Genomic DNA, 20,179 nt, shown 5'->3' on the forward strand with positions numbered 1-20,179 from the left:
ACCCTTAGACTTAAGCAATAAGAGCTTAATGGAAAAGTTGGCTTAATGGATGAGTACGTTGGGCGTACAAGCCAAGCAGCGAGTACGCTTAGCATACAACTGAGTACACCCCATGTACTCGGTCAGAGGGATTTTGCGAGTTGGGCCGAGGGTTTGGGCCTCCTGTTGGGCTTGGGTTTATGAGCTCTTGTTGGGCCTTCTGAGGACAAGTGTCTTGGTCTTGGAAAAAGTTATTGGGCTTAGGGTAAGGCCCATGAAGGGATTGGGCCTGATTACGAAAAATTGGGTCATAAATGGCCCATGAAGGATTATTTGGTTTTGGGCCTTTTAGATTGTGGATTTGGGCCTTAGTTTTGGTTAACTAGATCAGGGGTAAAATGGTCATTTACCCTAAGTATGGATAATTGGATATAGTTTGGAACCCCAATGTTAATTAGGTGTTATTTTGTACTGATAGCTCGGGGAGTCGTCAGGACAGCAGCTAGGGATCTTCAGTGAGATTCAACATTCGAGGTGAGTTTCCTCACCATGTATAGCGGGTCGAAGGCACCAATGCTGACCCACGATTTGATATGTTAGAATACTCATTGTATGTGTGACACTAGTATGTGTATGTGCTTGTATACTTTCTGGGCGGGGCCCAATGATTATCTTGTATGCTATTATTTGATATGAATTTTATGTGGGCGGGGACCGTTATACTCATTGGGCGGGGCCCGTTATGCGAGTTAAGGCGAGGCTCGTTATACTCTTTGGGTGGGGCCCGTTATGTGTTTTATGTATGGTATATGGTATTTTGAGGAACTCACTAAACTTTGTGCTTATGGTTTTCAGTTTATGTTTTAGGTACTTCCGGTTCCAAAAGTAAGAGCTCGGCTTGACTGCATCGCACACACCATATGGATTCCACATTTGAGATTTCACTCTGACTTTTTTATGATGTTTGATACACTTATTTTATTCGGGATGTATGGAAATGTTTGCAATACTATTTTTACTTAAATTAAAAATGAAATTTTTGGATCATGTTTTTGGGACGTTACATGTATATATAGAAGAGAGATAGGCAAAAACTAGCTAGTTTTTTTGTATCCTTCTTCTCTTGTTTTCTCCTTAAAACCAAGAGCATGAGAGCTTATCTCTGTTCTTTTTTTTCTTTGAGTAATGAAGGGTAAAGGCTATTAGTTGGTTCTTCTTTGAAGGTATATTTGGTATATACTCCTAAGGCTTAAGAACAACTAATATACAAGTAGGACTAGCATCTTTAGGGGTATTTCCTTGCTTAGTGGATACATTATAAGAGCTTCTTCTTTGGAGTTTAATCCATCTCATGTGAGAATCAAAGAATGCAAAGGTTGTAATCTTTTCCTTTCTATGTTAGTTTTAATCTTTCCAAGATTTGCAATATGATCCTTGGTGGGTAAAATGGTTTTAGTTTATTCAAACATAAAATTGTTTCCGTTTCTAAACTTGTAGTTTTCACTATTTATTTTAAACTATTTTTGAATAAAACACAATAGAAGGTATCGTTGACATGGCAGCCCTGTCAACGCCACATAAGCTTGGTCACCTGATATAGAAGGTAAAAATTGGGTAAAGGGTAAAAATAAACAAATTTTTTTGAATACGAGGCATTAACGCACAAAAGAACGGACAATGGGCATAACCAAACATTTTTTGTAAATTTTGAGGGATTTTATTGAAATAACCTACAAATAAAAGGACAAAGTTGAGGATTGTTTATGATTTAGGTTGATTATCCGTAAAATATTGAGAAAACATGCTCATAATACCATCATATTTTGAACAAATAATGGTCGATATTCGATTTAACCCGATATAAAGATATTAATATTGCAACTTCAGTTTAATTACGTGGAAGCTGAATAATTTAGGTTATCTATACCATATATAAAAACAACGAATATTATTTTATTGAGTTGTCACAAAGAATTCTATGTTGATTCTCTGAATGAGCTTGATTTTGAAATAATCTAGTGTTCTACCTACACTCCCGGTTATAAGATCACATTCGAAAGAAGAGGCTATAGGATCATCCATCGCCCTTAGCGACTCAAAGAGGCTCTAGGATCATTCGTCCATCGTCCTCGGCAACTTGGGCAGACTCCTCCATGGCTTGTACAGCAAATGAAGAAATACCCAAACATGTACTCAACAATAACGTAAGAGTTTTATATGGCCTTTTTTTTATCAAAGAGTAGTGTTTTTCAATGTTTGTAGGCCATAAATTAGAGTTGGTCGGTTCGACTATACACATTTTGAGGATAATCAACTTAAATCGTGAACAATCGTAAACTTCGACATTTAAACTTGAAGTAGATGAAAATCACATTATATATATATATATATATATATATATATATATATATATATATATATATATATATATATATATATATATATACACACACACACACACAGAGAGGAGCGTTCGATTGAGAACATTTCATATTACGAAAACATTTGAGAACAAATTTGGATCATACAATTTTTTTAAATTAAATTTATAAAATGATATTCATATAAATCAAAAAATAGTTAAAAACAATTTAAAAAACTCATTAGCCAACAACACCCACCACCACCTACAACCCACCACCCACTAACCACCACCCACCACCCACCACTCACCACCACCATCCATCCACCACCCACCACCACTACCCACCACCCACCACCCATCACCACAACCTACAACCCATTACCACTACCAACAACTCGCCATCACCACCCACCTCCACCACCAGCATCACCCCCGATACCCACCACCACCACCACCCACCCATCACCACCACCCGCCTCCACCACCCCTACCACCACCACCACCTGACTCCACCACCACCCGTCACCACAACCCGCCACTACCACCCATCTACACCACCCTCCACCACCCATCACCGCTACCACCACCACCACCCATCACCATCACTACCTGCCATTACCACCAACTACCACATGCTACCACCATCACCATCACCACCACCAATCGCCACTACCACCAACTACTTCTCGCGTCTACCACCCACGTATCGCTACCACCAATCACCATCACCGGCCTTCATCACCCATCACCGCCACCACCACCACCTACTCACCACCCACCATCACCACCACCACCATCACCACTATCTGCCACCACCACCAACCACCGCCCACCACTACCCATCACTGCCATCCATCATCACCTGCCTTCACCACCCGCCACCACCCACCTCTCACCACCACCTACCACCCACCACCACCAGCCCCACCACCACCCCTCACCACCACCCACCATCACCACTCACTACCACAACCACCCACTCACCTACCAGTACCCCCAACATCATCACCACTTACCACTTACCACCACCACCTACAAGTACTAACATTACCACATGTAACCACCACCCTACATCACCCACCCATCAACACCACCACCACTAACCCACCCACCACCTGTCACCCCTACCATCTTTCATCACCACCACCACCCACAACTACAATAAACCAACTATCACCCATGACCCCCATCACCCACCACCCACGACCATTACTACCACCACCTACCACCAACATCCCCATCACCACAACCCACCACCACCCTTCTCCACATACCACCACCTCCTACTACCTACAACCAAATGTGATTGAATGCATATAATCACATAAATCATGTTTCATTCTATGTGTTTAATCACATAAATCACATATGATTAAATACATATAAGCACATGTGATTATATGTATCTAATCACATATGATTTATATAAACAAAATTTATTTTCATGTTTTTCATTCAATAATTTTTCTCATGTATTTAATCATATCTGATTATATGTATTTAATAACATATGATTAATGTGGACAAAAATTTGTTTTCATGTTTTTTATTCAATGCTTGTTCAATTGTATATAATCACATGTGATTATATGTATCTAATCACATATGATTTATATATAAAAGATTCTTTTTTGTCCATATAAATCATATGTGATTAGATACATATCATAACATGTGATTAGATGTATTTAATCACATATGATTAAAGTTGTCAAAGAATAATTATTGAATCGGGAACATGATAATGAATGTTATCCACATAAATCATATGTGATTGGATACATATAATCACATGTGATTATATGTGATTAGATATATATAATCAAATGAGATTAAATGTATTTAATCACATATGATTAAAATGGATAAAGAACAATTATTGAATAAAAAACGCGAAGATGAATCTTGTCTAGATAAATCATATGTGATTTGATACATATAATCACTTGTGATTATATGTATCCAATCACATATGATTTATATGAACAATATTCATTTTTGTGTTTTCAATTCAATAATTCTTCTCATGTATTTAATCACATGTGATTAAATACATATAATCACATGTGATTAATAAATATAAGCATATGTGATTAAGCCAAACACCTACTACCCACCACCTCCACCAACACCCACCAAACACTAGAAAAAATTATTGGATCGAGAATGCAAAAACAAATCTTGGGTGGTGGGTGGTGTTCAGTGGGTAGTGGTAGCTGGTGGGTGGTGGGTGGAGGTGGTGGGTTTAATCACATGTATTTAATCACATATGATTTATATGGACAATATTTATTTTCGCGTCGATTCAATAATTCTTTCATGTATTTAATAATATATGATTAATGTGGACATGATTCGCTTTTATCCATATAAATCATATGTGATTAAATACATATAATCACATGTGATTATATACAAAAAAACAACTAGTGTATTTAATCACATGCGATTTTATGTATTTAATCACATATAATTAATATGGACAATGAACAAGTATTGAATCGAGAACGCAAAAATGAATCATGTGTTTAAAAATCATATGTGATTAAATACACAAGAATAATTATTGTATTGAGAATGCAAAACGAATCTTGTCTGTATAAATCATATGTGATTAGATACATATAATCACACATGATTATATGTATTTAATTACATACGATTATGTGGATAATACTTTTAATGTTGTCACTTACAAGTTTGTATGTTTAAATGTTATATGTAAACAAGAAAACCACAATTACCTGCTTGAAAATAAATCTACTTCATTCCAATAATTTATATTTTTACAAATCACTAATGTTATATATAATAATGTGAATGTGAAATAGGCTCATTTCAATTTTGTTTTTAGCTTATCATACAATATAAGGGTTAGGTGGAGTTAGATGATATATAGTTTCTAGAAAAAAATTATTAATCTTATAAATTATGATAAATTTAAGTAATGAATCGTTATATTCATATATGTTTTGTTTCTTTCAAGACCAATGATGTTGCAACTATCATATTTAAAGTTATAATTTTTCTACATATATATGTTTTGTTTCCTAGAGGCTGTTGGACTAATTATTCTAAAACTACTATTAAATAATTTATATTAAAATGATTGATCAGTATGCACAAAATATATGGAACCAGATTTCAATACTTCTTCAAACAAATAACAACATCATAGCTTTCATGACAAGTAACTGAACCTTGCAAAAGTGATTGGTGTCCTAATTGTTACCTGTAGAAACATTCCAACAGAAGAGAGGGAATACCCTAGACTTCATGTGTGTCTCAGCTTCCAATTAAGATACCATATGCAACACTAGCTTGAAATAGTCCGGCCAAAGAATTTGATTTTTTGTTACCACTGCAATATGATGCCATTACTTTTCATTAATAACTATGTTTTTCCATCATATCAACAAGAATATGACCAGGATTCCTCTGTCTTACTTGTAGAAGACATGTTATAACATTTTAAGTTCTACTACATTATGAAAGTAAAATAAGTAATGTTAACAACAAGGTATGTATTTAGATCTTAATAACAAATATGTTTCTTTGTGATATTTTGTCAAACACCTGGTGGCCGATATGTGTTTGACCAGGTGAGACACCAATTTCTTAAACATCAATATGATATGAACAAGGAATGATATTATGACAGATGATATGCAAGTGTTAGAGTCTAAATCCTAATTACCAATTAAATCAAATGAAAATATCTTTCTCAAACTAAACAAACATATAAAGTTTGATCAAAAAATTAACATAACAATTTGGCAACATTATAGCATTTATGAATAAGAAATAAGCATAGAGAAGGTAATGAATAGATTAGTGATTACTATACAATTATCGACTTTAAGCTCCACTAAAGCAATGGCTATTGCTTTTGTGGTTACCCTGAATTTAAGCTCCTTTGAAGCAATGGCTCATTGATTCATTGGATAACAGAAAACGAATTCATAGTTAAAGATATTCAATATGAAAATCGCTACCTCCGACTCCAATATGCCACGATTTTTCCAAATTGAACTACGGGAACATAACGCTTGACCCTAACCGAAGCTAAACCCTGTCCCCCAATGGTGTCATATGAAGCTAGATCGATCTGGATAAGCTCTAAAGAACCGATCATTTAAGGATCAGTAGCAATGTTGTAAAAACACACATCGATGTCACCATCAGAAGTAAAAAAAAAAAAAAAAAGATCTGAGTGCTACTCCAATTAGTTCCAACACAAGCAGTAACAAACACCCCAACCTTCATTTAATTACAAAATAGTTCATGAGTTTTATCGTTCCAACCTTGTTCATATGTTATCAACTTTTGAGCCCTAACCGAGGCCGTAGAAATTAGGGTATATGGTGGTGAATTCGGTGGTGTTCTCACCGATGCTTATCAGAGAAGATAAGGGTGTATGGTGGTGCGATTGATTGTTGAAGGCAACAACAAAGTGGTGGTGGGGCGTAGGCGGTGGTGGTCCGATGGTATACAGTGAAAGAGATGCTCTTGTAGCTTTCATTTGGAAAAGAAATGAAAAATTACGTGCATATCCTCTACTTCATTAAAAATCAGACGCTTTTTGTTATAGCTGAAATTTATTCTCAAAATAAGAATTGTTCTCATTTGAACATACTTCAATATATATATATATATATATATATATATATATATATATATATATATATATATATATATAATGTGATTTTCATCTGCTTCAAGTTTAAATGCAATGTTTTAAAAACCGGTTCGAACCGGCCGGTCCGACCGGTCGAACCGGGAACCGGTGTAGTGTCCAGTTTAATTAGGACCGGTTTTTTGCTAGATTTTATACCGGTGTGAACCGGCCTGTTATTGTTATTTTCCGGTTAAACCGGTTGTAACGAACCGGTTAAATATCGTTTAAACCGATGACTAAAAATATTTGGGCTAAAATATGGAGTGCGGGCTTCACAAGTTTCAACAAATATAGCCTGCAATTTAGATTGAACGTTACACACAGTAGGTCAAGTTCTTATCTCTCGTTATCTCCATGGTCGACGTGATCAATACATAATCTTCCATAATCACGTTGCTCTTTTTAATGCAGCCTTCATCTTCAAAAGCCGCAACCGACTAAGGTAAGAATTGAGCACATCTGCACATGTGTTTTTTAGTTCAATTTTAATTGATGAAAACCTACGAATCTACAATCCATCGTCCATATATGACTTTAATTAAGTCAATTGAAAAAATCAATACATAAGTCGGTAAGTCCTATCTTGTTTGCTTTTACTAAACATTATTTTAATTAATGTTGGTTATGAACGAAACCTTACCCACTGTTTAAGTTTATTATATATATATGGAACTTCAAAAACTGTTTGGTTAATGGTTAGTCAATTTGTATTTGTCAAATTTTATTAGTTTTAGTTTATTTATGTTTGTTATTCTGATTTTGAAATTGTTCTATGGTTTTATAATACAGTTCAACATGGATTCTAGAGACAAACAACCAATGGAAACACAATCTCAATCACAACCTTTCGTTCAATCAAATGTAAGAACGAAGACGGATAAAGCATGGGAACATATAACTCTAGCTAAGGATGAAAAAGGAAACAAGAGTTACATATGTAATTTTTTTCAAAAAAAATTGGCGTGGTGGTGGAATAAGCAGAGCTAAGAAACATCTTGCCGGTGTTATTGGTGACATATCAGCTTGTACTAAAGTATCTCCAGAAGTCCGTTTCTTAATGCAAGGTCTTTTGAAAGAAACGACACAAAGGGAAAAACGCAAAGCTAATGGTGATGGCATAAACAGTGTTACTATCTCGGATGACGATGAAGAGACGGAAGAAACACAAAATCGAAATGTCAAAGCACAACCTAATAAAGAAGGAAAACGGAAAGGTACATCAAATTTTCATCCTTTCTTCACAAAAAGTATAAATGATCATTCTCGACCCACTATTAAATTTGTCATGCAAACTAAGCAAAAAATACGTGATGTCGATTTAGCAATTGCGATGTGGTTCTATGATGCATGTGTACCTATGAATGCTTGTGACTCTCCTTATTTTCAACACATGGTAGATAAAATAGCGAGTATTCGTCATGGGTATAAAGCACCTAATTATCATGCTTTGAGGGTCAATTTATTGTCAAATGCAAAGAAGTCTGTTTCATTGTTAATTGATTCATATAGAAGTCAATGGATTGAAAGTGGTTGCACAATTATGAGTGATGGGTGGAGGGATACTAGGCAACGCCATTTAATTAATTTTTTGGTTTATTGTCCGAAAGGAATATCATTTCTTGAATTTGTTGATGCATCTGATATAGAGAGTAATGTTTCAAATTTGTGTAATTTGTTTGCTGAGATTGTTGAAATGGTAGGACACAAGAATGTGGTTCAGATTGTTACTGATAATGCTGCTAATTACAAACTTGCTGGTAATAACCTATGTGAAAGATATCCTTCTATTACTTGGTCTCCATGTGTAGCACATTGTCTTAATCTTATATTAAAGGATGTTTTCGGAATTGGATAATGTAAAAAGTTTGGTCACTCTTGCGTCCAGAGTTACTGTTTTTATTTACAATCATAAGTGGCCCTTGAATTGGTTAAGAAAAAGAGATGGTTGGACAGAAATCATCCGTCCATGTGCTACCCGTTTTGGTACTGCGTTTATTGCATTGAAAAGTTTGTATGACCATAAAGCTGATTTACAAGCAATGGACATATCTAACAACTTTAAGAAGATGTTAAAAGTGAAAAATGCAGTTGAATGTAAAGATATTGTCTTGAATGAAAATTTTTGGAAAAATTGTTTGATTACTGTAAAAGTGATGACTCCTTTGTTAAGACTTTTGCGGTTATGTGATTCAGATGAAAAACCTGCATTCGGTTATGTTTATGAGGGAATGTATTGGGAAAGAAGAGGGGTAAAGGAATTATTTAAGAAGAAGAAAGAATTATATAAGCCTTATACTGACATAATTGATCGTCGTTAGGATAGAATGCTAAGAAAAAGTATTCATTGTGCATCGTATCGATTAAATCCAGTTTTTCAGTATAATCATGAGAATGTTTGTTGTAAGAGAGAGATGTTTCAAGGTGTTCTCGATATGGTTGAGAAGAAATTTTCCGGTACAAGCATTTTAGATCTCACACTATCTCTAGGCAAGTTTAGTGACAGTGAAGGTACTTTTGGTAGATATAGTGTCATTGCTTCTCGTACTAGTACCCATCTAGGTAACATTTAACTTTTGTATACTATTATTAACTATATTATTGTGAAATATATTTTTTTCTTACCATTTTATTTGTAGATGAGTGGTGGAAGTTATTTGGCAGAGATACTCCAATATTACAAAAGTTTGCTATTAGAATACTAAGCCAAACCGCATCTTCTTCCGGATGTGAACGTAATTGGAGTGTCTTTGAAAGGATTCATACAAAAAAGAGGAATAGACTGGAACATCAAAGACTAAATGATCTTGTATTTGTGCACTACAACTTTTGTTTAAAAAATAGGTACGTTTTATTATCATAAAATATTTAATTAATATCAATATCATTTTATTTTTACAACTTTTTCTATGAATGATTTTGTAAACTCAAGGTTGATAAAAGGTCTTACGATCCTATTGACAATGAATGTATTGACAAGACGGATTTTTGGGTGGTTGAAAAAGAGCCGGAAGGAGAACTTGATTACAATGATTTAGAAAATATGTTTGACGAAGAAGAGCATGAACCGGCTGCTCAAACACAAGGTGACATTTTTTGCCATAAATATTAATGTAGTGTTATAATTTTAGTTTATTATTAAGCTATTTCGTGACATTAACCTTGTTTTTTTTATATTGTAGAAAAAGAAACCGGCCCTGTTTTTAATAATGATGAAATTGACAGTGAATTTCATTTATTAAGTGATCGTGAGATTGATGCGTATAACACTCCAATGTCTCAAGATCCATAATTTGATTTGATCTTGATGCGTTACTTTTAAGCTAAAACTATATTTTTTGTTTAGGTATTACGTTTTATGTTTTTTTTTGATGTATTTGGATTGATGTAAAACCTATGACAATGTGTTTTTTAATGTGTTTGGATTGATCCACAATAATTTTCATATACATTTCTATTGTTTGAACGCGTGGATGTTAAATTCTAGGTTTTATATAATAATATGTATGCAGGGAAAAAATAAGAAATATAAAAAATTATAAGAAAACCGGTTGAACCGGAACCGGTCACCCAACCTGTTCAACTAAAAAACCGGTTTTTAAAACATTGTTTAATGTCGAAGTTTAAGATTGTTCACGATTTAAGTTGATTATCCTCAAAATGTGTATGGGCTTGGGCTAAGGGCATGACTAATTATGAAAAATATTGAAAGAACATGATTCCAATACCATGTTTTAAACAAATGTTGGTCCATATTCGATTTAGCTTGATTTTAAAATATTAAATATGGTAACTTCAATTTAATGACGTGAAAACTGATTAAGTTAGGTTATGGGTGTGTTTGGCAAAAATAGCTGGTAGCAGGTAGCTTGTAGCGGGTGGCGGGTAGCTTGCAGCTTGTAGCGTTTTGTTAAACACTACATGAAGTAACATTTGGATTTGGAACGTTTTGTTTAAACTACACGCTAAAAGCTTGTAGTGCCAAACAAGGCTTTCTGTTTAAAACGGAGCGTTTTGTCAAACGTTAGAAGCTAGAAGCTTTCAAACGCTCTCAAAAGCTCCATGTCGAACCCGCCCTATATCTTCTCTTCTACTATAATAAATGAAATTCATTTTGCCATATGTCAATCTAATGAGTTTTGATAGTTGTCATTTTATGGTATTTTTGAAATAAATAATATCAACATATCAGTTTTTAGTTTTTTTCAATATTTAAAATTAAAAAACTCACATAATACTTAATACTTATAGTTATATATGTAAAGTCTTAAATGTTATAAATGTGATAGTAAATTTCAATAAATACGTTTCTTCCTTCTTTATTCTAAATTTTTATTTTAAAAAATAATTAATTTTAAATTTTGATATTTAGTTTTTTTTAATCAATACGTGTAATACACGGGTCTTATACCTAATTATATTTTAGTTTTAAAAACACATTAAATGTCAAGAGCTAAAAAATTTAGCTAAAATAGAAAATTGTCGAATGAGTTTAGCTCAACTATTTATAATCTTTTAAATGGGGTTATATAAAATAATTATATTCTTATTTAAATATGAATGAAATATTTGCACATCTTTTTTCCTAGAGTTACGAGGGGCATTTCGTTATTTGTAAAACCTAAAGGGTCTATCGAGATATTCTATTCTCTACATTATGATTTATCTAAACGACGCCGTAATGTCGAGCCCCACAAATCATCAACTTTACACCCCACACAAGCACCTTCTCTCAGATGAAGCTCCAAAGATCGCCGTGAACCGCCATTCCGGAAAAACCCTTGAAATCCGCAACAATCGATTCCGATCGAAAGAGAACGAAAACCCCAGATCCGACGACCGCCGCTGATCATCATACACAAGAAGAAATTAAGAATGTCGTCGTCTTCATCTGATAAAGTTAGGGCTTCGCACATACTGATAAAGCACCAAGGATCTCGTCGTAAGGCGTCCTGGAAGGATCCAGAAGGTCGTATCATCAGCAGCACCACAAGAGAGGCCGCTGTGTCTCAGCTCAAATCACTCCGTGATGACATCGTTTCTGGAAAGTCGAAGTTCGAGGACGTCGCATCTCGTTACTCCGATTGCAGCTCTGCTAAGCGCGGTGGAGATCTCGGTATGTGCAAAATTTTAACCTCTTGCCCTTAATTACAGAAGCTCATTTTTAGCAATCGTATGCTTGATCTCTGAAATTGCTATACCATTGATTCACATATTCGTGTTATGCTATGACTGTTTCTTCTAGTTGTGTAAATTTCTTTACAGAGCTGAAGATTGAAACAACTACATGAATTTTTTAGCATTAGTTAGTAATACAGAAGAGAGGTTTTTCTTGTGGGTATTTAAGACATTCAACATCAATAACAGCAGCATGAGCGATACCTAATCTTTCTCTTTAGGCCTTTTGTAGCACATTGCTCATGAATTGACTACTAATTGGAGTGTATTGTTAACTGAAACATTCTTGGAAAACTTTGAAACAGGATCATTTGGAAGGAACCAGATGCAGAAGCCCTTTGAAGATGCAACATACGAATTGAAGGTTGGTGAAATAAGTGAGATTGTGGACACTGACAGTGGTGTTCACATCATCTTGAGAACTTGTTAATTGCAATTTGCAAAGATGCTGATCAAAATGTATCAGGTGCATTCCAGTTTCAGTTTTATATCAACACAATAACACCACGTTTTTTTTTTCCTTGTATTGTCATCATAACCTGAATTATGGGATTATCAACTTCAGTGACATCTGAATCAACTATTCCCCTCTGGTTTTGGAATCACCAATTTCAATGATTTTCCCTTCTTTTTCCCTTAACTTGTGTTAGTCCATTGTCTTTATACATTAAAATTATACCATAACATTTTCTTTTCCAAATGGGATTGAGGAGCATATACATATCTAAACATCAAAGGTATATTAAGAGGCACCCAAACACCTTCAATGGAAACAAAGTATTCCAAAAAAAAACTTTTATATTATTGGAATAGAAGCTTATTCCAAATACATAAAATACCCTCGGAACTACCTCTAGCCAAACTACAAGTAAAGTCAACTGTATTGGGAATATAAGCATCAACTGTATTACAAACTTTAATTCATGAACACGAATACCATATTCCACACTGAAAAGGTTAACATACGTAGTTTCAAAAACAAGTTGTGTATGATTCGTTTTGATACTGAGATGCATTGAACAATGATTATGATCATCAATATTATCCAATGAAATAAGACCACCCCACTTGTTAAACGTCTCATCATTCCAAGAAAGAATTGGAATACCTTCCACCTCCAACCTTAATATTCTTTCTTTAACACAAAAGTCTTCATGCCATGGTTTTAATTCAGAAAACCATGTATTAATACATGGTTAAGGAACAAATCCCTAGTATCTACATATGAGAAATCCAATAACACCCATAAGCCACTAAGATCCAAAGGTTCCACATCCAAAAAAACCTTCACCTTGACACATGTTACATGTATTACCTATCGCAAGAAAATCTTTATAACACCCAAGAAGTGCCTAAGGATACGTCAACTTATTTCCTCCTTCAGAAACTACATTGGATTTCGAATGAACCTCCTATGTTGCCCAATCTTTTACACCCTTGTCATGGTCACCAAGTATGCACTTTAGCATATGAAATATTCCCCATAAAAATCTTATTAACATGTTGATCATTAGCAAGAATAGGAGCATCCTTAGGTTTACCATGAGAAAACCTAGCCATGTTGGCATGCAAAGTTAAATTACTAATCCGGATTTTACACAAGGAGTTTAGTAGGTTTTCCTAAATAACGACCCTAATGTATCTAACGAAAGCAAACATATTTCCCATCTTGTTCTTCTTTTTCCCAATAAACACACCAACAACCATGCCCAATCGAGCACATATATTCCACAATTCACAAACCGTAAAATGAGGCGGAATGTTAGAAACATATACCGTAATCGCCAGTTTTTCCAATTGTTTTTCCTTTGAATTAGAATTCTGCTTAGTTTGCCCTACTCCTTGAAAAACAAATGTTCGCTTCCTTCCTTGAACTGTCTTCGAATCGTTATCTTCCATAATCTACTGTAAAAACGAGCCATAGTGATCACCATCGGTGTTTGGCCCACCGGAAGGTTACATAGGTCCGAAATAGTTGTAGGTTACCACGTGTCTTGTTGTTTGTTTGTTTTCTGTTTCTATTTATTTTATCTTGGTATGTGTTGCTCTTGTTATTATATATTTTCTCGTATTTCCACATCGTAGTTTCGTATATGTTTCTTTGGGCTTTACACTCGTTTATGAGACTAAATGTTTGATATTTATTTGGGTGTGTTATACATCGGTTGAGATATGTTTTGATTGCTAAGGTAATCGTTTTCATTTGCGAGAGGATCTCCAACAACGAGATGGAACAATTTTGTCCTTATTAATTTTAAAATGTTGTTGTGGATGTGGTTAAAAAGGATGCCGACCAAAGTAAAATTTGTTGACAAAGGGATAGATGTGGACTCGGTCCTTGTTTTCTGTATGCTATTCCTCGGTGGAAAACCCTAATCATCCTTTGATTAAGTGCCAACTTGACAATTCGGTTTTAATAGGTAGATAGTGGGATATTACGGTTCCAGGTCACAACATGGTTGAAGAAAGGAGTTTATGGTCGGATCGACAAAATTTAATCGCTATGCAATGAAAGTGTTTTGATGCGCTTATTATTATTGACTCTTTGATCAACCAAATTTAACCACTATTTGGTTGTATCGAAACAAGCTCATTTTTCGATCTAGAAAACCAAAGAATTTGAAGATTTTTGTTAGCATCGTCACCACAATCCTTTTTTTGGATTGTAAATAGAAACAAAAATTGTAATATTAATTAGATTGGTTGGTTGTGTAACATTTTTCTTTCTATTTCCCATTTGTAATGTTCCTTAGTGGCATTTTGCTAGTTTTCGCTTATAAAAATAAAAAATGATATTTTATCAGTGGCGGACGTAGGATTTTACAGTAGGGGTTGCACGGTAATAGAAAAAAAAAAGTTTACGAAAAATTTTCCACTGCGGCCGGAAAAGTTAGGGATTGCCGGTGCCACCGTAGACCACCCCTAGGTCTGCCCCTGTCTTTTTATTTTTAGAGTATATGACTAACACTCGAGGAGATGATAACAAAATAACCATGTAATAAACCCAAATAAATAATAACCACCTTTAAATTATCCACATTCAAGGAATGCAACATATCCATTCATTTTGTAGATTCTTTTTGAAAGACTTTTGATAGCCATCCCCAATAACCTGTTATAGTGAAGACCAGATCAAAGAATCCTCCAAGTAAGATAGGAACATTTTCACTATTATTAAAAGATTAAAAACTGTTGTTTTCCAGATGTTTCTCATGGTAATTTTCTGGTGTCATAAGTTTTCGATTTATGAAAAAGCATATTCAAATTTTGTATGGTCTATAATTTGAAACAACAATTTTAGAAACCATGATTCTGGAACCAACTATATACACAATTTCACTTAATCAATATGATAGGAACATTTGCTTTCAGATTGAGATTTCTATTAGAACTAAGCTTAAAACAAAAATAACAACTGATGATCATGATATATTACACTGTTAAATCCATGATTTAATTACATATAATAATGTTGTTAATTTATTTGATAACTAACAAACTTTAATTTCTTTTTTAACCTTCAGTTTTTTCAAAGGTTGTCATGAGGATTACAAAGGTTGTCATGAGGATTACAATTGTGGAAAATTTGGACTTTAACTTCTAACGTAAAATACACCCTTTGTTGGAAAAATATGACACTGCCCAAACTTTTTGTTTTATGAGAGAGGGACATGATCTAGCAAAGGACGGCTCAAGTATAAATTCGGACATACAAACCATAATTTTTACAAAACAACATGACAAAGCAAATAATGTCTTCTCCAAACTTCTTACTTTTATCTCTAGCTTTACTAATTATTACATTCTCCCCCATACCAAATCTTGCTTCTAGTTCTATGAAGGAAACCAATGCTCTTCTTAAATGGAAAGCAAGCCTTCAAATCCCAAACAACTCCTTGCTCTCTTCATGGATTCCCTATACTACGAATTCTAGTGCATCTGTTCCATGCACTTCTTCTCAAACAATCTATATGCCTCAATTCCTTCATCATTGGGTGAATTGACATTTTTGAATCTCCTTCAATTGTACAAAAATCAAATTTCTGGTCTCATACTTCTGAACTCGGGAATTTAAAGTCTCTCACTAATCTTGCCTTGAGTGAAAATAAACTTAGTGGTTCTATCCCTTCATCTCTAGGAAACCTGAGCCACCTACAATATTTGTGATAGAATCCATTTTTATATGAACGGTGGATACGGAAGAAAAATATCTCGAGATGTATCGTGTATAAAATATAAACATGAAGAATATATGATGAGAATTCATAGATAGATAAGAAAAGAAGAAAAAGAAAGAGAGAACATGCATAAGAACGTGGGAGAGAAGATTCTCCCTTGGTGGGAAAGATGCCACCACTTTCTATCTCTAGAGATTACATTTTTAGAAAGTGCACACTTAGAAAAGTGACCACATCTCCCTTTATATAGGAGGCAGAGAAAATACACCTAAAATACAATAAAGGGAAATAAATAACCTAACTATCACTCAATTATTTGTAGAGCATTTACATGCTCCAACATTCTCTCCCTAAATGCTTACAAATGATGAGAGATACAATAAGTGATACAAGGCTATAATACAGTAATCCGACTAGCAAGTGTGGTAATAAAATGAAACATAATGAGAACCAAGTGCTGAAATGTCTCTGAAACTCTGAAGTGTCTGTGATGTCTGAAACTGACCATGAATCTCTAAACAATGAAGGTCTTCGACTTCAAAGCACCACCAATGAAGCAGAAAATAAGATCCAAATCTTCAAACTAGTCATAAGCGCCAAGATCAAGAAGAGGATCACCATGAGCAAGTAGAATATCCAATAAAAGAAACACTTTGGCTTCAAAAAGTCTGAAAAAAATCTCTAGTTCTCGAATCATAATACACCAAAATGTGAAGCATCCAAAAAATGAAGTCCGGATAATAAATAATGTGAGTCCAAAGACATGGTCCAACAATGCCAAAAATTTGATCGAAAGATCAAAAATAAGTGTCACGTCTCATCGCCAAAATAATCTTCGTCTTCAAAATATCACAAATTCAAACTCGAAAAATCATAGTATCTGAACCGAATGCAAACACAAAGAATCATCCTGTGATAGAGTCCGAATAATAAATAATCTGGAACCGGGAAACATCTAGTAATGCCAAAAATTTGATCTGTGAAGACAAAAAATAAGTGTCACATCGCATCACTAAATAAATCATCGTCTTCAGAAGTCTTCAAAAATCCAAACTCAAACAATCATAAAACATATCCGGATGATATCATAATATTCTCTCCATATTTTTGATAACCAAAGACCAGATATCAAAAATAAATATATCATCGGGATGGAGAGTGTCGGATACCAAGAGCTAAGACACGAGAAATAGAGTAAAAGAGATACTCTGCGGTCATGAGAAGATGGGTGATTCAGTTGCTGAAGCTGCTCGAACAAAATACCATAGAAAGAAGAATCACTCTCCTTGAAAACTAATCTCTGTTGTGCCGAAAAGATACCAAAATACCCAAACTGCGGTGCCGGAACTCTCGAAATGATCTTCAATAGAAAATAAAGTCCACATGCTCAAGATACATGATTCGTCAACCGAAGATCAAGAGCGACAAGTGATAAAATCTCATAAATTGAAGAATGCGAAACAACTTTGTTGATCAGTCGCCGTTGCGGTGCAAGCGTCACAAAAACTGATATGAAGTCTGACTGCGGTATGGAGTAATCTTCCAAAATAATCGGCATGAAATAAACCAATGTGACTAACCAAGGTTGTGGCAAAAATTGGTATAAAAAAAATAATTGGTTAAAAAAAATAATTGGTTTTAAAAAAATGGCTAAATAAAAAATTGGTGTTAAAAAAAATAATTGGCTAAATAAAAAGGTGTTAAAAAATAATAAAAACAAATAAATAATAAAAAAATGGCTGAATAATAAAAAAAAGGAGTTAAAAAAAATTATAGGGTTAAAAAAAAAGCGTGATGTGAAGGGAAGGAGGGAAGGAAGAAGAAAATGAAGGGAAGGAGGAGGAGTAAGAGGGAAGAAGGAAGAAGAAGAGAGGGGAGGGCTGAAGGAGGAAGGGGCGAAGCTGAGAGGAGAAGGGAGCGAGGTTGCGGGCTGAGAAGGGTGATTGCGGTGGGAGGGTGCTGATGGAAGGTTGAGGACCGAAGTCAGTGAAGCCTAATTGTGGACGAAAGGAGGGCGTAGGACTGCGGTAGTACCGCAGCGCATGGTAGCCTGCAGTCCGAAGGGAGGAATTGCAGATCGTAATTGTTGTCCGATGGATTTATGCGGTCTGAGAAGCAAGCGGTGGTCCGAACCGAAGGCAAAACCGAAGCGGCAGTAGGGAGTCCAGACTTAGGTTCGAAGGCAAGAAGGGGGTTGCGGTCTGGCTGCGGTATGCTTAGCAGGAAAAAGAAAGGTTGCGGTTATCAGAACAAAACAAGGCTGCAGTCAGAAGGATCCGAGGTTGCGGTCCTGGGTTGAGAAGGGATGCGGATCAAGGCTGAGAGGGGTACTGGGGAGGCTTCTTATGAGACTCTGGTAGGCAGTTTTTGGCTGCGGTTCGGGGGTCCGAGAAGGGCTGAACAGATGACGAAAAAGTTTAACTCAAAGGATCATAAAGCTCAACAATAATAAGAAGTTAGAGTTGTTAGATAGCTAGATGATTAGATGCGGAAATGTAATTGTGAAAATGTAAGGAAATATAAATGACAACAAGTATTATATCAAGTAAACACTAAGCTGATTCTTAATAAGGATTGCATTCAAACCAAGTTAGTAAGTGTGATCAGCTTAAAGTGATTAAGTCAAAAATGACTTGCTCCGAAGGAGAGATTGAGAGATCTTGAATATATATGATTATAAGTTTAGAAAGATCTTGAGGATAAGAGATAATTCTGATAGAGAGTAAGTAATAAGAGAGATGTATTTGTTGACTGAAGCAGAACACTCTATTTATAGTGTTCGAGAATATTACAAGAGAATAAACATAGACTATAATTCAAAGGAAGTGTCCATGCAAGGCACACTGGACAATACATAGTAAATACATAAGTTACAAAAACACTAAGTCTTTGTTCCGGATGAGAAGGTTGCGGATGGCGTCGACACTTCTCGTTGCTTTGACAGAAGCAGCCTTGCGGTAGTGAGGACTTCAGATTAAGGTTCAAGAGGGCCACTTTCTTGATTCAACAATTTCCCCCTAAGTGACCTCTTCAACCTTTCCATTTGTTCAGTTTCAGAAACTTGATCAGTATCCACCAAAATTTTCTCACTTCACCCAGCCAGGTGATCCTTCTTGTGATCTCGAATTTTACTTCATTAGTAGTGTGCTTCGACCTCTGCACCGAAGTCAGTGTGACTTCCAGTTGTTTACGGGTTAAGCGGTGTATGGTTGTGATGGGGACGAAGTACTTTACATCGATGTTAACTCTTTTGAACACAACTCCCAGTTTTGGAAAGTTGGTTGCACCCAAGGATCGCTCTTGATATCCTTCAGTATAAACAGGTGCGAGATCAAGTGGAGGAAGGTTGAATTTTTGAACAAGGGCCGGATGAATATCAGCATCTATCTTGGAAAAATCGCACACTGCGCATCTCAGGTACTCACAAGCTTTTTCATAAGCAATCTTCATTTTGGGATGTTTCTCCAACTTGAGCTGAAACACCCATTCAATTAAGAACACCTCTTGCGGATTCATACATGGAAAGTCAGCCTGAGTTCTGACATAATCACAGCCTCTTCTTGTCAGAGTGTACTAGATGAACTCGGATTTCATGAACTTTCTGATCTTGTAGTTCTTGACTCCGAAAGGCTTATCACTTGACCATATATCCTCGAATTTAGATCCATGCTTTCCATGAAACTTGTTAAGACGTTCGAATTCCAGAGTTGCCTTTGATCATTAGGGAGGCTTTGGTTGAAAGGTTCAAAAACCGTGAAGAACATGGCATTTGGAGAGATGGAAATATCCCAGTAACCATCTTCA

General features: G+C 35.2%; 3 protein-coding genes across 3 annotated transcripts; all 3 read left to right on the forward strand.

Annotated features, from left to right (window-relative positions):
• Positions 1 to 7,932: 7,932 nt before the first annotated feature.
• On the forward strand, positions 7,933 to 8,877 carry LOC145164217 (uncharacterized). Its single transcript, XM_079082941.1, has one exon. The coding sequence runs from the start codon at positions 7,933 to 7,935 to the stop codon at positions 8,875 to 8,877; it is 945 nt and encodes a 314-aa protein (XP_078939067.1).
• A 184-nt stretch (positions 8,878 to 9,061) lies between these two features.
• Positions 9,062 to 10,311, forward strand: LOC145164218 (uncharacterized). The gene is made up of 5 exons (XM_079082942.1): positions 9,062 to 9,271; positions 9,341 to 9,530; positions 9,659 to 9,828; positions 9,952 to 10,105; positions 10,202 to 10,311. The coding sequence occupies exons 1-5, from the start codon at positions 9,062 to 9,064 to the stop codon at positions 10,309 to 10,311; spliced, it is 834 nt and encodes a 277-aa protein (XP_078939068.1).
• A 1,439-nt stretch (positions 10,312 to 11,750) lies between these two features.
• Positions 11,751 to 12,837, forward strand: LOC145166755 (peptidyl-prolyl cis-trans isomerase Pin1-like). The gene is made up of 2 exons (XM_079085787.1): positions 11,751 to 12,135; positions 12,503 to 12,837. Exons 1-2 carry the CDS (start codon positions 11,895 to 11,897, stop codon positions 12,625 to 12,627), a joined length of 366 nt encoding a protein of 121 aa, XP_078941913.1. The 5' UTR covers positions 11,751 to 11,894; the 3' UTR covers positions 12,628 to 12,837.
• Positions 12,838 to 20,179: the final 7,342 nt, after the last annotated feature.

The sequence above is a fragment of the Lactuca virosa genome, chromosome 3, assembly GCF_052849685.1.
Source record: "Lactuca virosa cultivar CGN04683 chromosome 3, Lactuca_virosa_CGN04683_v6, whole genome shotgun sequence".
NCBI lineage: Eukaryota > Viridiplantae > Streptophyta > Magnoliopsida > Asterales > Asteraceae > Lactuca > Lactuca virosa.